This window comes from Castor canadensis, chromosome X (genome assembly GCF_047511655.1).
Source record: "Castor canadensis chromosome X, mCasCan1.hap1v2, whole genome shotgun sequence".
Lineage (NCBI taxonomy): Eukaryota > Metazoa > Chordata > Mammalia > Rodentia > Castoridae > Castor > Castor canadensis.
In genome coordinates, this window is record NC_133405.1 from 66,759,693 (window position 1) to 66,780,528 (window position 20,836).

At 33.3% G+C, this 20,836-nt stretch overlaps 1 protein-coding gene and 1 non-coding gene across 2 annotated transcripts in view; one reads left to right on the forward strand and one right to left on the reverse strand.

Annotated features, from left to right (window-relative positions):
• Dach2 (dachshund family transcription factor 2) overlaps positions 1-20,836 on the reverse strand; it is a 605,819-nt gene that overhangs the window by 135,267 nt on the left and 449,716 nt on the right. Inside the window, exon 4 of the mRNA XM_074062608.1 lies at positions 14,972-15,103. Coding sequence (XP_073918709.1) covers positions 14,972-15,103 — 132 coding nt within the window. The remainder of the gene's footprint in view (positions 1-14,971; positions 15,104-20,836) is intronic.
• Positions 15,744-15,883, forward strand: LOC141420126 (small nucleolar RNA SNORA8). The gene has a single exon (XR_012444815.1). It is a non-coding gene; the product is annotated as a small nucleolar RNA SNORA8 (small nucleolar RNA).

The following is a 20,836-nucleotide window of genomic DNA, read 5'->3' on the forward strand; positions in this document are numbered from 1 at the left end:
TATCACATATAGAAAACTTTGCTAATTATTTTGCCTCCCAAATATCTTTCCCAGTATTGCCTAAAAATTATTTTAAAAAGATGGTCAAAAATCCTATCCATCTCAAATGAAGTACCTGTATATGCTAGGCAAATTTTTCTTTGAATTTTCTTTTTTTAATTATTCATTTATTCACATGTGCATACATTGTTTGGGTCATTTCTCCCCCCTGCCTCCCTCCCCCAACCTCTCCTCCCCTTCCTCCCTCAGTTCCAGGTAGGTCCTGTTCTGCCTTTATCACTAATTTTGTTGAAGAAAAGACACAAGCATAATAAAGAAGACAAAGCATTTTTGCTAGTTCAGTTGAAGATAGCTATACAGAAATATTCCTAGCATTGCTTTCGTGTACGCATGCATTATGACCCATGTTAATTCATCTCTAACTGATATTTACACTGGTTACTGATTCCCTTCTCATGATAACCTCTGTCGCTTTAAGGTTTCTGTATTAGTTCCTATGGAGTTGGGACATCAAATGCTTTCATGTTTTGGGTTTTCTCCCTATTCCTATATCTCCCATATGTGCTCTCCCCTTGTCATGTGATTAAACTCCAACCACATTATGCTAGCCAAATTTTGGATGCTTACAATAAAAATACAATAAAAATATTTTCACAGTAGATCTATGAGAACCTCCACAAAATGGTGTGCATCTTATTCTCCTTAATAAAAAAGCCACACAGTAGGCAACTAATAAATCACTTACTGAATGATCACAGATACTCTTTGACTTATGATGGAGATCATATCATAATAAACCGATCATAAGTTAAGAATATCATAAGTCAAAAAATTCATAATATCTAAACTATTGAACATGATAGCTTAGCAAGACAGTACACTGTAGAGTATCAGTTGTTTGCCCTCATAATTATATGACTGACTGGAAGCTGTGGTTCACTGCTGCTGCCCACCATTGCAAGAACATGGCAGTGAATATTGCCAGGTCAAGAAAACTCAAAATTCAAAGTATGTTTCCATATTAATGAATATTGCTTTTGCACCATCGTGAAGTTAAAAAACTATATAATTTGAGCCACCCTAAATTGAGTACTATATGCATATTAATTACAGGATAGAAGAATAGGTGGAATGAGTAGATTTGTAAATGAATGAGGAAAAACAAGTAATTTTAATGTTTATTTTTAGGGTAATTTGGCAATAGGTTAATAACAATATGCCTCTACAATTCTGTATTTATAATGATGGTTTCTATCCATAGGTTGACAATCTTGCTCTTATTCTTCAGTATTGTACTTTTAAGTTTATTTCCTTTCTAACTTACATTGCGTTCTTATCTTTAGAGCTATCCTAATTCAGCATTATTTGTGTAAGTGAATTCAACTATGACACATGAGATTCTGTATGGGCTTACAAAAACAGGTGCCTACACTTGTTCTTCTGAATTTTTTCTTTGCTTACTATGTTGACTACTCTTATCCACCATTACTTAACTGTAATGTATTTGAGTCTCTTTTACATTCAATATCACGACTTTCCACATATTTCAAATGATCACATTCCAACCACTACTTTTACTTTTGCAGTACCTATACCCTGTTGGTTTTGTTTGTATTATTTTAATTCCTTCTACCTTTATAGGTACTGATCAAAACCCTTACCCTAACACATGGTATCAAAGCTGTCAGTAGCACATCAAAGCATCTTACACTATAGTGTTGTCAGTTGTTTGAATTTTCTCCAAATAATGTGTAATCACTTAACTCTCTATGATTACATTAATAGAGATATTTACATTAATCACTATACCTAATACCCAAATCTCCCTTCACTAATACAAAGTTTATAATTGAAGTTGAAAGTGGTCCAAAGAACTTCTGTGACTGATGTTACAGAAGTAAATCATAACAACACATTTTATGTTTTCCTTTGAAGTTTGAGTTGAAACTTCTCACAAGTTTATTCATTATAGCTATTTTACCTCTACTTGCATTTTCCAGTAGCCTGTTTAGAAAATATGCTAGTTATAGAACTTTTATTTATTTTTTTCTTCACATAGAATGGTAATTTTTGTTTTTATTTTATTTTTTATTTTTTTTTCTGGGGACCGAGACTTTATTATTTTTTTTTCTTTTATTATTCATATGTGCATACAAGGCTTGGGTCATTTCTCCCCCCTGCCGCCACCCCCTCCCTTACCACCCACTTGGCCCCCTCCCTCTCCCCCCAACCCCCTCAATACCCAGCAGAAACTATTTTGCCAATTTTGTTGTAGAGAGAGTATAAGCAATAATAGGAAGGAACAAGGGTTTTTGCTGGTTGAGATAAGGATAGCTATACAGGGAGTTGACTCACATTAATTTCCTGTGCGTGTGCATTACCTTCTAGGTTAATTCTTTTTGATCTCACCTTTTCTCTAGTTCCTGGTAGTTTTTTGTTTTTATTAGCAAAATAATCTTTGTCAATAATGAAGACATTACTAGAATTATAGTATGTAATTACATAGTAATCCATAGGACTCTAGGAATAATGCATAGAATGCAATGGCCCAGTTCACAATCATCATTCAGCAAAAATTTCATGAGTACCTATGCTGTGCCAGGAACATCTGTTAAAGGTGATGTAATAGATATATTACTTAAATATTTATCATGACAATTGCTTGAAAAACACTATTCTAAACTGATGAATATACACAGGTATACTAGATGAGTATCACATTGTTGCATAAGTACATGCAACTTTCTAGTGCTTCATAGTGACTGGGCTAGAATCCCTATAGTTCATTTGTACATCTGAGCTATATAGGCCAATTTATTAGGTCTCATAGCAAAGAGATTTTCGTGGACAAAGAACAAAGAAATTCATTTTATAAAGCAAAAAAGCAAAATCTAATGAAAGCCTCCACTACAAATACTTTTTTGTTTGTGAAATACCACAATAGGGAAAATAAAATGCACATGCCTTGTTTTTAGTCTTAAGAACAAGGACTTTATAATCATTGCTTTGTCAATGATACGATCTTTGATTTCTTTCACAAGGAAAAAGTAGAGAACCCTGGGATGGTCCTATGTTTCATAAAAAAGTAATGCTAGTTATAATAACAAATAAAAGATTCTCTTCGTCATCATCAAATTGAAATCTATTCCCATTGCTTTGCAATGTGAACAGAGTCATGAACCTGTGGTTTGGAGAAATTTCCATTCTAATTGCATTGTATTCTTACTCATTATAATGTTACCAAAATTTATTAACCTGTGCATTGGTGGAACCATATGTATTCTCTATTTAATCTATTCACAATGAGTTATTTTGCCATGAAAGAATGTAGGCTTTAGAATTAAGACTCATATTTGATCATTTGCTATCTTCTTGAATTTCACCAAATCTCTGAGTTTTGGGGTCCTGATTTCTTCTACAAAATCAATTGACCATGATAAGACTTGTTCTACTTACCTTTCAGGATGTTCATGATAATCAAAAAAAATAAGTATGGATAAAACTGCTTTATAAACCCAATTGATAAACAAACACGCGTTTCTAAGGAAATGGCCAGCAAAGAGTTATATTTTTCTCTTTTGTCAAGTGTTGTGTATATTAAGGAGTGCCCAACATATGATGCAGAACACAAAAGAATGCAATAATTCCTGAATTAATCATCATATACTATTAAATACATATAATGAGAATCTCTAGCAAATGTGTCCATATGTATAAATATTTTTATTACCATCAATGGAAACAAGACACATATTTTGAAGGGAAGATGAAACTTGTTCATAGTGCATGTATTTTCTTTTCTGGCCCCTGGAGATCAGTAGCAGTCAATGGAAAAATATCTAAGACCTACCAACATTACTAAATCTTTAGTGACCAAAATGATTTGTGACAGTAACATTTACTGATAATAAAGAACATAATGTACTAGACAGCTGGTGCATTCAGTCCTTCCACTCTTTAAATTCTTTGATTATAAAATAGCTCTTTAAAAGACAATATTAATTATTTTGTATTATTATACTAACCTATAATACATGCCTCAATGATATGATCTCTATCACTTAATTAAACTGCTCTACCTAGTCTTTGCAATAACATTCAAAGATCATTATCAAGAACAAAGCAACAAATTTAAAACCCTTGCTTCCTAAAATTAAAAACAAGGTTCATGCATTTTCCTTTCCCCACTGCAGTATATTGAAAGTAACACTAAAATATTTGGATTGGAAATTTTTATTAAATCTTACTTTCACCCCTTTTAGAATCAATTTCTTTGTTCTTTGCACATGTCTCCTGTCAATAAAATGAAAAATGATATAGATTTAGGAGGATTGTGGTCTCAGTGTAGCATCTCTCATATTATTATTCCAGTATCATCTGTTACAAAGTAAGACCAATTCCCACATCTAATTACAAACAGGATTTCAGAGTCATTAAACAAAATACATTTCCATTAGTGCTGCTGTAAGAAGATAGAGGAAAATGAAGATTAGTTTGTATTGCATCTCTGTTTTTTAAGCTTTAAGATTTAGACCTCTGTACTCAGAGATTATAAATTTGTAGAAGATAAGCAAAGTGATAGACATATAAAAATGGTTCGTTCTAAAGTTTAAACTGTGCTATTTGCATTTTATCATCAGTTTTTGTTATGTTGCATTTTGTTCTTATAATAAACATAACAATAAACTGAAAAGTTTCTTTCCTATTACTTGACAGGTGCCTGGAGGTATTTCCTTATACTCTAAAAAGACATGTTCCTTATACTTCAAAGTAAATTTGCTGCAACAATGCTTACATATGAAAATAGATTACTTTCAAGGAGGTAATTTTGATTCAATGAGACAACCTTTTTTGCTATTAAAATTCAGGGCTAGTTGTTAGAATGCAAGGAAGGTTACAGACTATATCAATCAAATAAAGTAGATAATGCAATATATCTACTCAATATATTTTCTTTCAATGAATGCATGTAGTTTCCATTAATGTTAATTCATCTAGGAAACACTATACCCTGAAGTACATAGTTTCTTGCACTTTATTTAGTTACAACTTTTGTTATGGAAAGTTGGTCTCAGGTAATTCAAACAGAGTTTTAAAATTGCTGTTCATAGTATTTTAAGCCATATAGCCCATGGAGATCAAAGCTATTCTAAACCAAAGGAAGATCAATATAATTTATCTGTTCCTACAGGCAAAAGAGATAGCTTCTCATTTGAGTTTTTACTCTTTCAAAAACAATAAGTCCAATGTATTACATTAATGCTTTTATTCTTTTATTGTGAGGGAATGGTGCTAGGACTTTATCATGTACTATTGAGATATATTGCATAATAATTCAGTGTTTTCTAATATGCATGAAGAAGATGTATTCTGATAACTCCAGAATTGGTAATAAAACCATATAGAGATTGTTAATTTTCCAAAATATATTTATAGGGAGTCTGAACCAAATGGGCACCCTTATCTATATATTTTTAAAAAATACCTTTACCCTTTATGCAATTAAGAGTGACAGGGATAACCATTTTATCTTAAACTTAAAGGGAAACTTGAACATAATCTACTCAAGATGTTATTTTTAAACACAGAAAAGTTACTTACAGTAAGACAATTGGCTAAAGTCTCACAGCTACTTTTTGGCAGAGTGATTCTAGAATCCCAACCTCTGAACATCTAATATTGGCTTGTGTACACTACAACTTCCTAACTTAGTTGTAAACACACCCTCTTATTTGTCCTCATCCTCAAACCATTCTGGAAATTCTTATTTCTTGCTTGTGGGCTGGGTTTCAGCCTGATCAGATACCATCCATTTATCTGCAATCAACCCAACTCCTTTGTAAAGTATGTTATATGCCAGATGCGTTTTCATGAATAATTATAACAGACAAAAATACCATTCAAAGGGAGAAATCATCAGGAACTTTGCTTAGAAGAGACACTTTGCCTGACATATGACTGTAGAGATGTTCACGTAGGTAAACAAAATCTGCTCATTATCTCTCTCTGTCTCTGTCTCTCTTTCTCTCTCCCTTCTCCAGAAACATTACTGCAGTATATTAAATGGAATGCTTTTAATAATTTACTAATATATCTAACTGGTAATTCCACAGGTAGGCATTGTCATGAAGGAAGTAAAAAGAAGTCGGTGGAAAGGAAGATATAAAGTTGGAAAACATCATATGTAGGAAAAAGACTTGGCTAAAGTGGTAATCCAGAATTCAGATTATTGTACACGCAGACTGAAAATATGAATTTAATTCCATGAGTTTTTACTTATTGTGAGTTTTGTTAATAGAAATGGTAGATAATGATGAGTTTTCTGAATGTAAGAAATGTAAATTCATTTTCCTCATAAAGGAGCCTTCTATGTAATACAACATCTTTAGGAATTTAAGAAAACAATGTTTAAACCTCTATTTGTATTTATATCTATTTTTATGTGCCTCAATCTCCATAGAAAGGCTGGAACTATGAAACCAGAGAATAGCATGTTTTATAATTTGTTCTTATTCATTATTTCCAGTGCAAAACAAATCAGAAGACATACTTTTTTGTCAAAGTAAGATTTGATCTTAGACCCACCTTTTCAGTAATTCAACTTCTGCAACCCATCAGGGAAAACTTCCAAAGTATATATGTCACAAAAAAATCTTATATTTCAATTCTATGTCTCTTTATTGATGGCTATGTAATTATTTTCCTTCATTAATTATGAACTAGCAGCTAAGATGGTAAAAGATATTCGCTGTTTTCTCTTTGAGATAAATACTTATAAATGCCCAGTGATAGTAAGAGAAGTTGGGATGGAGCAGTAAAGTAGACAGCACACTAGGATCACTAGTCTAAAAAGACCATATCTTGGCTCATTTGTCACTAATTTCCTCTTGTTGCTAAAATGTGCGAATGTAATGAAGGTATTGTATTTATGCCCCTTTTGTTTCTTCTATGATCTGAAGGAAGAGTATTTGCCACTTATTTGCCAATACATAGTAATCCGAAGACAAAAATAGGAAAGTCAAGAACTGTGTTATGACAAAATGGTATTAGAGAGATACTATCCATGTGTACTCAGTAGAATTATTTAACGGCTGTTATGTATAGTGTGTATATACTTATTTTTATGTTAGTAGAGTATAAAACTTTCTATGTTTATAAATGGTGTATTTATAGCAATAATACAAAATATTTCCTTGTGTTTTTTGAAGAAGAAATGGTAAGAAAATACTTTGTTTATACTATAAATGTTTAAAAATTGTGACCCCAAAACACTCCAGGGAAACATGCATAGCACTCAAAAAAGAAAAGGTGAAAAACAATCTTTCTTTGGACTTGTCATCTTTACTCTAACACTAAAATAACACCCTAGACATTTTGCTTTTTTCAGGAGAAAAGATCTACCTCTTGCCTTCTGAAACACTTGAAAATTTAAAAAAGAGAACTCAAAAAATGCTGACAATAATAGCTGAGTATTCATAGTGGGTGTAGAACATGAAAGGTTACAGTATGTATCTGTGCCTATGCATTTTTCAACTTGAGCAACATCCTCCTGCTTCTGCTAACTTGGCAATCATACAGTTTCTGGGTTTTCTAAAGAATGCATGGGCTCTTCTTTTAACATGTCAGAGCAAAAGTATCAGTTCTGCCCCAGTGTCACATATGATGCTGATTTGCCTTGACAGCATTCCGTTAAACCAGTGAGTTGTTCTCCTACTGATGGTTCCTTAAATATTCCCTGAGTGATGTATTTGTGGTTTTGTAAACGTATTGTGAAAAATGTCTGCATTTATGAGAAAACTCTATGGCAGATAGAGGCAGTGAAAAGATTCAACAACAATAAAACTTTCAAACACTTTCCAGCATTCCCTTGATTTCTTCAAATATTACCCCTGACAAACCACAACCACCCTGCCAAAAGTCTACTCTCAAAACATTTGAACATAAAGAAATGCCACTAAAATATTTAGTATTGTTTGATAGATATCTCTCTTGGGAAACCAAAAGCACGTTTATTAAATCATGCATTTAACTTCAGAGACTACATAAGGAAAACAAATTCTTTGTTCTTTGCTCAGTCTTTTATGGGGACAGGTACTATCTCCAGAACAATTCATTGATACTCCATTCATTTTATCTGAGCAGGATAAAGCAGTCTGAGTGTCAAAAACATCAAAGGAAAGAGTATTTGCACTCTGTTTTTATAATGAGGTACACATTTTTCATAGACTCTGCTTCCTCATAAAATGAAAACCTGGAGCATCTAGAGAAAAGTACTTTTGGATCCTGGTTAAAAATGCAAATCGGTCCTGGAGGTTTTAAGAGGTATCTGAAAATACCATTTAAGATAAATATTAAGATAATATAATGATCTTCTAGAGGAGGTACTTATAACCATTCATAACCCAGCTAGAAAGGCTTCATATTTTAATTCATATAGACAAGGAGACCTGAGAATGCATGAGGTATGTAGAGAATTATCCTTGTGAAGTAATAAGGTCTGTTGAAATTTTTCTTTCTTTTTTTTTTCTTGCTGAGAAAGAGACATGAGGTGTTTTTAATAAATTTTTGAAATAGCATTCCTTGGAAATGTTGCAAGTTCAGAAAAGAGTAAGATAAATTTGAAACATAGTTTTTTTGGGGCCTTGATCTCCAGTTTGTTTTTTTCTCCTGGTCATACAAATCCCTTCTTCCTTAGGCTTTGCTCCTCTCATCAGCACCAGTTCTCAAGTTTTCATTCACACTCAGATGTAAGCAAATAATGATTGAAAACTATAATGCACTTGGTATATTTTAAATTAACTTTACAGTTTGCATGGAGAGTTGGGAGTGGCCAAAACACTGGAATTTCCCAAAGACCATGAAATCATCCTACTTATAAATAAGACCAGCTCTGAGGAGGTCTTTTATATTATTTGACAACTGCATCTAATTCTGCAAAGAAAACATGCTCTTTGAGAAACTGTGCCCAATAACCATCCTTCAGAAAGTTAAAAACTAAAATTCTCACATGAGTGAAATAAGTTTTCCTTGCAGTGAATGCCTATATTACATTTCTATATTGAGTTCTCATCCTAAGAGCGGGTCTTAACAGTGATTCCTAGAAAGTTTATCCAATTATATTGTTTTTATTACATTGTCATAACCTTGTCAGCAACAAAGATGACGTCCAACTATCATAGCACCATAGACAATAAAGGTTTAGAAATAAAGAGTGACTATTTGCAAATCCCTTATACTAGTATATACACTAAAAGATAGAAGCCATTAAATGAGGGAGAATACCCAACTATATGTAAAATGATATCCTTAATAAATAGCCTTTTATAAAGGAAATAGTAATAAACATAATAGTACATAATGACTCATTTTAAATTTTTGATACTTGTGTACTCTTAGGCAATAGATATACAAAATCAATATATGTGTAAATCAGACTTTGAAATATGGCACTGTAGTAAGCTAATTACTATTGAGATTTTTTTAGAATTAATGTGATAATTCCTTTGCAATAAGTTCCATGAAAGTTTTAAGAGCACAGAATTAAAATTCTATTTCTTAACCCATTTAAGAACTACACTTTACCTTTCTGGCATTTTTTCTTCTGTTTGAACTTAGTCTATAAGGATAGCATTTATGTTCTGGAGGATACTACAAATCAGTTTCCAAATGCTTTGAAAACATCATGCTGGGTAATACCCAGCATGCCTTCTTAAAGATTAAGTTTTATCAGTTCTATCAGATGAATCTAATCTCCCTTCTGTGACAAAATGACAGCCATAACCTTTAGTGATTAATTATAAAGCTCTAGGAGCAATAGTACACAGACTAATTTCCTAAAACAATAAAAGACAGAATTTCTCATTTGGAGCTAAATGAAACACAACAGGTTGTTATTCATGCAGAGTCATGGTGCAGTCATTATAGAAGCTATGAAACACAACCTCAAATCAAAGAAACTATAGATCTATCTTCAAAAGAGAAAATGATTTTCTTGCCTGGGAATCTTCTAACATCTAGGTTTGCCTTACCTTCTTAAGCTTAAGGTTATTCATTCTATTTCCCCCCTCTTTTACCTCTGCTATTACAGAAGTATCCAAAAATATCAATTTAAATTAAATAGAAGAATATGTCAGAAATTCCAGAAGGAAAATTCCTTTTTATTCACATTTAAACATCTCAACTAAATACAAGCTTCCTTATTTTTAGGCCAGTGTCCTGTTTGTTGCAGGATGTGTCAATAGATTTGGAAATTTCTTTAGGTCATGCAGTCTGGACTCTGTTACTATCTTGGTTGGTTTTTTTGGGAGGAGGAAAACACATAATGGCTGATCACATATCCTTTGTGGAAATGTTACATTTCTATGCATTTTCCTCTGGAGTTCAGATGTGGAGAAGATGATGTTTCAATCCATATTTATCACACAAAAGGCCAGCATTTTCTCAATTAAATAGCAAGAATCAATGGGTAAGGGGGTATGGGAATAGGAAATTATAAGAGATGTGCAGAGAAAATATAACGCAATTCTTTTAAAAATGGCAAGATAGGTAAGCATATTATTACCAAAAGAAAAAATTTGATTGAATATTTGATAACTTTTTATAGCTGCCACACTTTATCTTCTGGGGATATAGCAACTAATAACAATGATGTAAATGAATAACAATCCTGTCACAATATGGCATTTAAAACAGAGCATGTACATTTTAAAATTAAAAAAAAACTTTTTAAAGTTTTCTAGTTGCATATACCCTAGTAAATATGGCTTGTAAATACCCAAAATCCCTCAAATAAAATATTAATATGACTGTAAACAAATAGAAGAGACCATTCATTTCTATCTAGAATTATGCCTAATAAAAACATGAGTAGGGGAAAGCTTGATTTCAGAGCTAGAATCTAAGTCATTAAGCTGAAAATGATAGAAAATTCTAAATCATATTTAATCATTTGTAATATTTATGTATCTAGCAAAATCTATACGTCTTCATTAGTCAGACAAAGTTTTAAGTCTCCAAGTGAAAACTATGCCTCACTTAATTGAAGACAGAGAACCTAGTACCAGGAAAGAAAAATCTATCAAGATTATTCAAAATAGTAATGCCCAGAGTAGATCTTCAGATCAGATTATGTCTGAACTAGGTCTGCTACCTACCTTATAAACAGAACATTGGTCAGGCCAAATTAAGGAAAATCTCCTTTATCATCTGCATCTCAATCTTTAGGTTTATTGATTAAAATTAAACATAAAGAAATCCATCCGTGTGCCTTAGATTATACCAGAAAATCAATTCAAACATTGGAGGCGCAAATCTAGCAGAAAGATCAAGGGGTTATGAATCATTGTCAGCCCTTTCATTAACTAGCTATGTAATAACAAGCCAATTTTTTATCTTACAAGCATCATCTGTAGTATGAGAGGGTTAGACTTAATTATCTCAATTCACTTAGAAGTCAAAAATTTAATTTTAGAAATCTTTGTCAATAATATTTTAAACCAGTGCTTTAGACAAGCTAAGAATGCAATTAGTCAAAACTTTCTAGTCATCAAACATAACTCATTATCAGGCAACATCCCCAACTCTTACTTAACTCTTAGACAATGCTTGGGAGCTCTGAGAACCACCATTTAAATACAGCTGCCTAGAAGAATAGTACAGTCAGTTTAACTCATCATTTAAAGTCATCTTTTTCTGAGTTTTATTGTAACACCCTTGAAACACCAGTTCCAATGTCACATCTTATATTTGAAGCATTTCTTAAATTTCTTGGTCAGGAGTAATTTTCTTTTGTATTTTTATAGTAGTTTATTTCTCTTGTTGCTTTTATCATATCCCATTTCAAAGTGTAGTAATTTTGGTATTGAATCATTTTTTGCCTTCTTTCCTAAATCATAATCATTTGAAATCCAGGGATTTTTGTCTTCTTCAGAATACCAACATATTGCCCTTTCATTGTTGAAATAATGTACATCAAGGATGCTAAATAAATTAAGAACTTGAATTTTTTTGAGAACCATGGTCAAGAATTTCTCTAATCCTAAATGGAATAGCTTAGAAATGGTCAATAGCCATATTGCTAATTTAATTCACACACTTGTCCTGTATGAAATGTTTATTATTTGCTAGATGCTTGAAACATACTACTAGAATTCCTGTAACAAAGCACAAAATAACTGCATTAGATCATAGTTTAATCCTCACTTTTATATCACCATATTAATAATGGAATTAGTGAATGTGTTTTCCTCATGTTAGCTCACAACACACACAATTCAATATTGTTACCTTAGATTTCCCTTTGCCTGATATAATCTGATACTGACCATGTAAATAAAGTCTTAGTGATCCTCCAAGATGTAACTTTCTTTTGTGTAAAATATCCAATTTCCCAGTTTTACTTGAACTGTGAATATTCAGAAAGACTATGCCCATAAATTAGGCCCTAAATATTGTTAACTATGATATCCTTTGTCAAGTCCATCTAATTCTTCTCTTCTTGAAAGTCACTAAAGTGACTAAAGTCAATAAAAGAAAAATCAAGTCCAGGCTTTGATCTCAGTTTATATCATGAGGTAGGAGACCCAAAGGGCATCAAAGACATAATAGTCACCCAGATAAACAAAAGTTTTCAGATCTTAAGTACTTAAATTTCCATTAACAATGATAACTTGTGAAACTGTAGTTTATTATTTTGTAGTACAGCAGAGGTATCACTCATTTAGACTGAAAAAAAAGTCTCAGAGACTTCATTAAAATCTATATAATAGTGTTACTACCATGATATTTATTTGTCTGCTTCCTTTCATTACATCAAGAGAATTACATTGTAATCTCTGCATGGTCAAGAACAGTGACTACTATTATTCTATTTCTGTAGCACCACATATAACATCATACACACATGGAAACTTGATATTTTCTTTTATTACAATGTTGCATATCTGCAGTTAAGAGAGGTTATATCTAGCTAGGAAAATTATTAACTACTTACAAAGTTGCAAACTGGCACAGCAGTATGTCCCTCAACATATTTTATGATGTCTTGTTATAAATGAGAAAGAGACATTTTATAGAAAGTCTTTTTCAAAAACTAATATATCGGAAACAAACATGACAAAAGTTGCTGTATGAGAGTTGATGATTTTTATTGGTTTGAAACATTCTTTTATAATAACATTAAATTACAAGGGAGATTTTTCCAAATAGTGGTCACTTTTAAGAACAGTAAAAGTTGAAAGTATACATGAGTTAAGAGGCATTAGGACTAGGAAGCTGATCATCAGTTTTCTTACTATATACTCATTTTAATAATTTTTTATTCCAAGAGTTTGATCAAGTCATGATCCCATTATAATCCAGCATTGGAAAGGAAGCAGAATGTAGAAAAAGAAAACAATTTGGTTAGACTTAACTAAATATGAGATCATAATTACTAAGGGTTGTAATTTATTAGTTTCATGGTTATCAACAAAGCAGAATTGTTCTGTGCCTCTGTTTCTGGATATTTTAAATGGGAGTATTATAAATGTTTTTTATTCAGAATTTTGGTAAGTATTAAATGAGTTAACATGTTAGATATTTAGGACACAGTAACCAGTAACTGTTCTTCCTATTATTATTTTTCACTTGGTGCTAATTTTAGTCTCCATCTCTTGTTTCCAGGTGTGAAACTTGTAAAAATATGCCTTTTCTATTGATTTGTCCAAAATCGTACCCATGCTATATAAAAAGAAACTACAACTGTGAGAACTGGTTGAGGGAAATGCACATTCTATAATTCACCATGATACTCCCTGCAACTTTAGCTAAGGAAATCTACACTGTATTAAAATCAGAATAGTTTCACATACTGCTTTGATTAACTTCTGTCATCAATCTTTTTCCCACTTCTTGGTAAAGTAAGGTTATACCATTCCTGAACTTCTAGGATCCAAGAAGAAGAGAGGTAAAGAAGCCTCCAATCTGCTTTCACATTATATTGAACTTAACTTCAGAGCTAGCTTGGAAACCTGCAGCTTCTAAGACCACCCCTTGGTTGGCCCTTGTTGCTCTTCACTAACATTAAACCTTATTTATTTATTTATTTATTTATTTATTCATTCATTCATTCATTTATTCAACTACTAAATTTTGCATATTGATAGCTATAATCATCTTCTTCCAAAAGTGATTTGAGTGGTTTTCTGATTAAGGCCAATCTACAATCATCACAGAATAAAGGACAAAAAAAAGCAGTATAAGATAATCATTTCATTTGACAACTCCTTTCTATTCTCTCCCTTTTTTTTCTTTCATTCTTTTCCAACCCTCTGTTCTGTGTCTTTTCTTTAGCACGTCTCTATAATACTAATACCTCCATTTAGCTGAGGATGTGGAACTCCAGCTAAAAAGACTACAGCCCAATCAGCCTGATATCTCAGACTTAACTTATGGTGGTAGATTATTTACAGAGGCTTGAGTTGAATCTGAAATTGTCAGGCTTTAGCAGATAGAGAGTGCAATGACCAGTATGATAAGAATATTATAAGAATTAGAATTTAATTCCACTGTAACAAAACAATGGAGAGTCACCAAGTGTGGTTGTATATGTCAGTAATTCCAGCCCTGGGGAGGCTGACACAGGAAGACTGCTAGTTCCAGGTCAGTCTGACCCTGTCTCAAAGAAATGGAGACAGGGTTGGTGGAGTGTCTCCAGTAGTAGAGTGCCTGCCTGGTAAGCATGAGGCCCTGAGTTCAAATTCCAATACTGCCAAAAAATGGAGATAACTTAATGTTTCCAAAATTGAATTCTGACATGTATTGGTTTTCTACTGTCAGTGTACAAGTTATTAATAGATTTAAGTATCCTTCTGGAGAAGCATTATAATAAAAGTATGCATAATTATTCTCTCTTCCTTCCTTACTCCTCTTCTCTCCCAACCCACAATAAAAGAATAAAAGTGACTTTTTTTGGGTTCCTGAAGAGACTCACCTGTGTTAGAATTAAGATCATCAGGCTCTGATTCTGTCCCATTTTGGCTTCCATTTCCCTGAAGAGTGTTCATAGCCATGAGCTTCATTTTCTGCAGCTTCATTGCTTCAGCCATTGCTGCAGCTGTTATACCTAAAACCAGAACCATCCATTTTAAAATGGGGACCATTTCTTAATGTAATTGAAATCTGGATGCATATTTAACAGTGTTATGCTGTATAGCACAAGCCAAAAGTAAATTAATATTGAATTTATGAATATCTTTAATGCAATAATTTTAACTCTTATATTTCCTTCATCTTACAATGAACAGTCTGAAAATCTCAAAAAAGAAAAAATCCCTCTTGAACTTTGATCACAAGATAAAATCAAGTGCACACAAGGGAGATATGATGATAGGTAAGACACCTAAAAAATTAGCTAGCATTTGTTGCCCTCAACGCAGAGAAACTAAAGTAGATACCTTAAAAGCAACTGAGGCCAATAGGAGAAGGGGACCAGGAACTAGACAAAAGGTTAGATGAAAAGAATTAACCTAGAAGGTAACACACATGCACAGGAAATTAATGTGAGTCAACTCCCTGTAGAGCTAACCTTATCTCAACTAGCAAAAACCCTTGTTCCTTCCTATTATTGCTTATACTCTCTCTTCAACAAAATTAGAGATAAGGGCAAAATAGTTTCTGCTGGGTATCGATGGGGTGGGGGGGAGAGGGAGAGGGTGGAGTGGGTGGTAAGGGAGGGGGTGGGGGCAGGGGGGAGAAATGACCCAAGCCTTGTATGCACATATGAATAATAATAATAAAAAAAAGTAAACGTGTTCGAAGGGCAGAGCAATAGAAATTCAGTATCTCTCATCATTCATTTTCTTGCCTCTGTACATGTTAAACTGGTATTTCTATTGATACAGTATAAAAGAAAAATAAAGAAGTAAACAACCAAGTTGTATTAACAAAAAAAACCATGTGAATAATAAAAAAATAAAAATTGAAAAAAAAAAAGAGAAAGCCAATGGCAGTGGATCCAAAATGGTGATAGGGACACAGACACAGACTGCTTGAGCTCTGTGAATCAGGGACCTTGCTGAGCACTGGAGACATTCTTGGCTGAGGTAAAGCACCAGGGAGAGCTGAAACTTTGGCACCCTGAACCCCTAGCCTGTGGAAGGCTTCCCCACACCACGATACACTGAAAGAACAAGCAGGCCCCCATGAGGCTGCCATCCACGGGGTCTCCGCCCACTGGCCCACCAGGAAAATTTCTGTTCCATGAAATAGGAAGGGAAGGAACACTGCTTAACTCACTTTATGAAGCCAATATTACTCTCATCCCAAAACCAGACAAAGACACCTCCAAAAAAGCGAACTATAGGCCAATTTCCTTAATGAACATTGATGAAAAAATCCTCAATAAAATAATAGCAAACCAAATCCAACAACACAACAGAAAGATCATCCACCATGACCAAGTTGGCTTCATTCCAGGGATGCAGGGGTGGTTCAACATACACAAATCTATAAATGTAATAAAGCACGTTAATAGAAGCAAAGACAAATACCACTTGATCATCTCAATAGATGCAAAAAAAGCCTTTGACAAGAACCAACACCACTTCAGGATAAAAGCTCTAAGAAAAGTAGGAATAGAAGGAATGTACCTCAACATTGTAAAGGCTATATATGACAAACCTACAGCCAACATCATACTTAACAGTGAAAAACTGAAACTATTTTGTCTAAAATCAGGAACCAGACAAGGGTGCCCACTATCCTCACTCCTATTCAACACAGTACTGGAATTCCTAGCCAGAGCAATTAGGCAAGAAGGAGAAATAAAAGTAATACAAATAGGTAAAAACAAAAACAAAAACAAATCCCTCATCATTGAATATGGGTCTAACACCCAATTCAAAACACAGAGAAAACAAAGATAGCAAACTCCAAATTGAAAAATTCTAGCTAGGCAAGGTGGCTCACCCTTGCAATCACAGCTACTTGGAATATGAAGATTTAACAGCTTGAGTTCAGTCTGGTCAGAAAGTTAGTAAGATCCCCATCTCAATCAATAAGCTAGGTGTGATGGTGCACACCTGTGGTCCCAGTTACATGGGAGGCTATAGACAGGAGGTTCGTGGTCTGAGGCTGACTCCAGGCAAAAATGTGAGACTCTACCTGTTAAATAACTAAAATGAAAAAGGGCTGGGGTGTAGTTCAAGGGGTAGAGTGTGAGGCTCTAAGCTCAAACCAAAAAAGAAAGGAAAATAGCAGGATTTTGCTAATTTATTTTGGTATCTGCCAAGAGCTGTGGACTATTGATAAAAATGTGGACATTTTTATCAGCATATGGGTTATGCAGGTGGGATTTATTATGACATTTCTATATATGTTTACAACATAAATTGGTTAGGTCCACATCCACCACCTCTCTCCCTCATCCCCTCCCCTGCTACTTAAAATGATTTCAACAGGTTTCACTGTTCTATTTCATATAAATACCTAAAATACATTCACTATATTCACCTTCCTTTCCCTTTCCATTCACCCATCTCCTCCCACTAGTATCTATGCTCTAACAGGGCCTAATTTGCAATCCTGTCCTTCATTTTTAAGTCCATATTTGTTCAGAGGGGTTTCATGATGATATTTAAACAGAACACATTAAGTACTAATTTCCATCTAAAACTACATTGTTGGAGGACACATTCCAAATTCCAAAAGTAACACTGGTCTAGTATGCATTCTTCTTGGTACTTCTGCTTCAAGGATGGTACTTCTTGTCTGTGAGAGTTAGCATAGAGTAAAAGTGACTAGAGAGGAATTTACCCTGCTCATAATACACTGAGAGGAAATGAAAAAACGGTACTCCACCTCTATAGCCAGCTCTGTATAATTACATTATTTTGCATTAGTAAAAGATAGTTGTTGTTTTTTAATGTTTCCACATAATAGTATAAAGGAGGAAAGGGTTATAGAGAAAAATGTGAAAATATAAGTGTAAAATTCTTTCTCCTAGGAAATTCATATCAGGCAATACTAAAAAGTATATATAAAAACATATATTTATAAAAGGTGCTAAAACAACAGATTATGCCTCAGTCCAACAATGCCCTCCAAAATTTCTAGGGATTCAACGAAATTATTTTTAGAGAGTGTCCAATTCTCTAATCATTTACCAGTACAGTGGTGGCATGGGCCAAAAGATAAAACAACATCTGGAAGATATTAAAGTAATAATTCAGAATGCAGTTAAATATGTTCTACCATGCATAGGTGATTCAAGAAAAGTATGATGGATATTAGTTCTTCCAAAAAGAAAACAAAACTGCCAGTAGAAGATCTTGATTCTAAGAGGTTCAGTGATGTTTTTCTTTGGGGGCAAGATTTCACTGTGTTTTCTGGGCTCTCCTTGAACTCACAAACCTGACTTAGCCTCCAGAGTGCTGCGTGCATCACCACAGCCAGATTAGGATGAATTCTTATCAAAGGTATAAACAGAAGAAAGTTCAGCTTAGAACATCTAATTGTGCATGTTTGGGAGAATAGCTATTGTTCTATTTTGCCATTCTGTAATCTTTACTAACATGCATGAAAAACTGATAATGAGAAAACTTCACTACATTGGCTTGTCTCTAACTCATAACAAAGAAAGGATGTTAAAGAAAAACTGCTTTAGTTTCTAAACTGATGACATATATTTGTATATCTTCCAGATGGTTCAAGAGATTTTACTGCCATAGCTAATTTAACTTCACTGAATTTCAGTCCCCTAAATGGCATGTGTGCCCCTGGGCTCAAAATATGATAGCAATGATTTAAACCAAAAGACTCTGCTCAAAGACCAGGGTTGAATACCTCAGAATTAAAAATCTATGTGTAAAGTTTCTAGAATATATATCACCTCCTCAGAAGTTGGATCATGACTATGATAATTATTTAATCGATGGTTATTTCACTATTGTAGGGTTAAGAATCGATTTCTATTAATAATATGTGGTTTCTTACTATATGAACAATAAGAGTTAACAAAATTTCTAAACTATATTATAGACAAGAACTTCAGATAAAATAGAATGAAATGAAAGGAATTAATGAGCAAGAATCCACATACATTTTTAATTCATAGAAAATGGCAAATTCCAATATCTATATATTCTTTTAGATTTTTTTTATGGTATTAGGACTTGAACTCAAGGCTTCACACTTCCAAGGCAGGTGCTCTACCAACTGAACAACTCCACTAGTCCTTATGTATTCTTTTTTTTTGTGGTACTGTGTCTTGAACTCAGGGCCTACACCTTGAGCCACTCCACCAGCCCTTTTTATTTCTGATAGGTTTTTTTCGAGATAGGGTCTCCAGGACTGTTTGCTCAGGCTGGCTTAGAACTGTGATCCTTCTGATCTCTGCCTCCTGAGTAGCTAGGATTACAGGCGTGAGCCACCAATACCCAGCCCTGGGTATCCTTTTAAGCAAATACTACCTGTATGATAATGAAGAAAAAGTCAGTGAGGAAATTCTGAAAATAATATTAGATGCAATCGTGTTATAATAATGTTATAAATAAATTTAGGAGATATCTAGTTCAGATTCTTTATTTTGTACACAAGGAAAGTGAATCTCAGAGTGACCTGTCATGAGGCAGTTATTTATAGGAAGATATGGAGCAAAACTCGATATTTCCCAATGGAACAGACACATATTTGTTTACATCCTAAAACAGCTCTAACATAGGTTAATGAAAATCTCTAAAAAATAAAATCACCTTGTAACATTTAGTCATGCTCTGCTAGTTGTCTTTCCATATCTCCTTGCACTTAATTTAAAGTCTAGAGACCCATCCTATAACTCCTATATTTTGCATTGCAAAAGAAAAATAATATTTATGAAACACTTAACACTACCTTTACTTACAAGTTTCACCAATAGCACACATTATTCTCAGAATTAATGGTCCATATTGCAGTGATTTTATACTTATGAAACTTTCAAAATCTGTTTATTCAGTACAGTGCCAAAACAGCTGTGTCTTCAGGTCACACTGTCATCAAGCATAAGAAAGTAATAGAAAAACGTAGTTTATTTGACCTTTTCATAGTAATTTGACATTTGATTCAACTGTTGAGTTACAATCCTATCTTCAGGATGCTTCTTTGAGTTTCATGGCTGGATTTAAAACAGAAAAAACAGCACCTGGCCACATGTTCTCAAAATGTACTCCTGAGGAACATACACAAGAATAAAATGTGAAAATTGACTTGTGAGTTGTTAATTAAATTTTACATTGGAACCAGAATTTCAGCTTGCAGAAGCTAGAAAATGGTAAGTTTAATGAGAATGTAAAGATGCTTTTAAAAGTAAAAGTGATATGATTATAGGTAACTATCTAGACATATGCCTTTGAATTAAAAACATTGGATTTTAGTCAATAAATCTGAAAATAACTCAATTGTATTATTCAAAGTACATGTATTTATTTTATTTTATTTTTTGGTGCTACTGGGGTTTGAACTCAGGGCTTCACACTTGCCCTGAGTCACATTTGCCCTTGCCTTCACTTGAGTCACGCCTCCAGCCCAAAGTACATGTATTTAAAAGACTGAAATGGATTTGGAAAGGCAGAGATTCAGTATTTGGAAAACATTCACATTTACAATTATTGATTTTTGAGCAATTATTTCTATAACCCCAGTACCTTCCATTCTCGTTTACCTAGTCTCATTATCAGATTAATGTCTAGTCATTGCTATATTGACCAAATCAAAATGTATAGCAGTTGTGGTACTCTATATCCTCTTCTTTTTATAATTAAACATTTATTAAGATATTTGATTTGGTATATTTTGTTCAATTCATTTGCCATCTTATTAA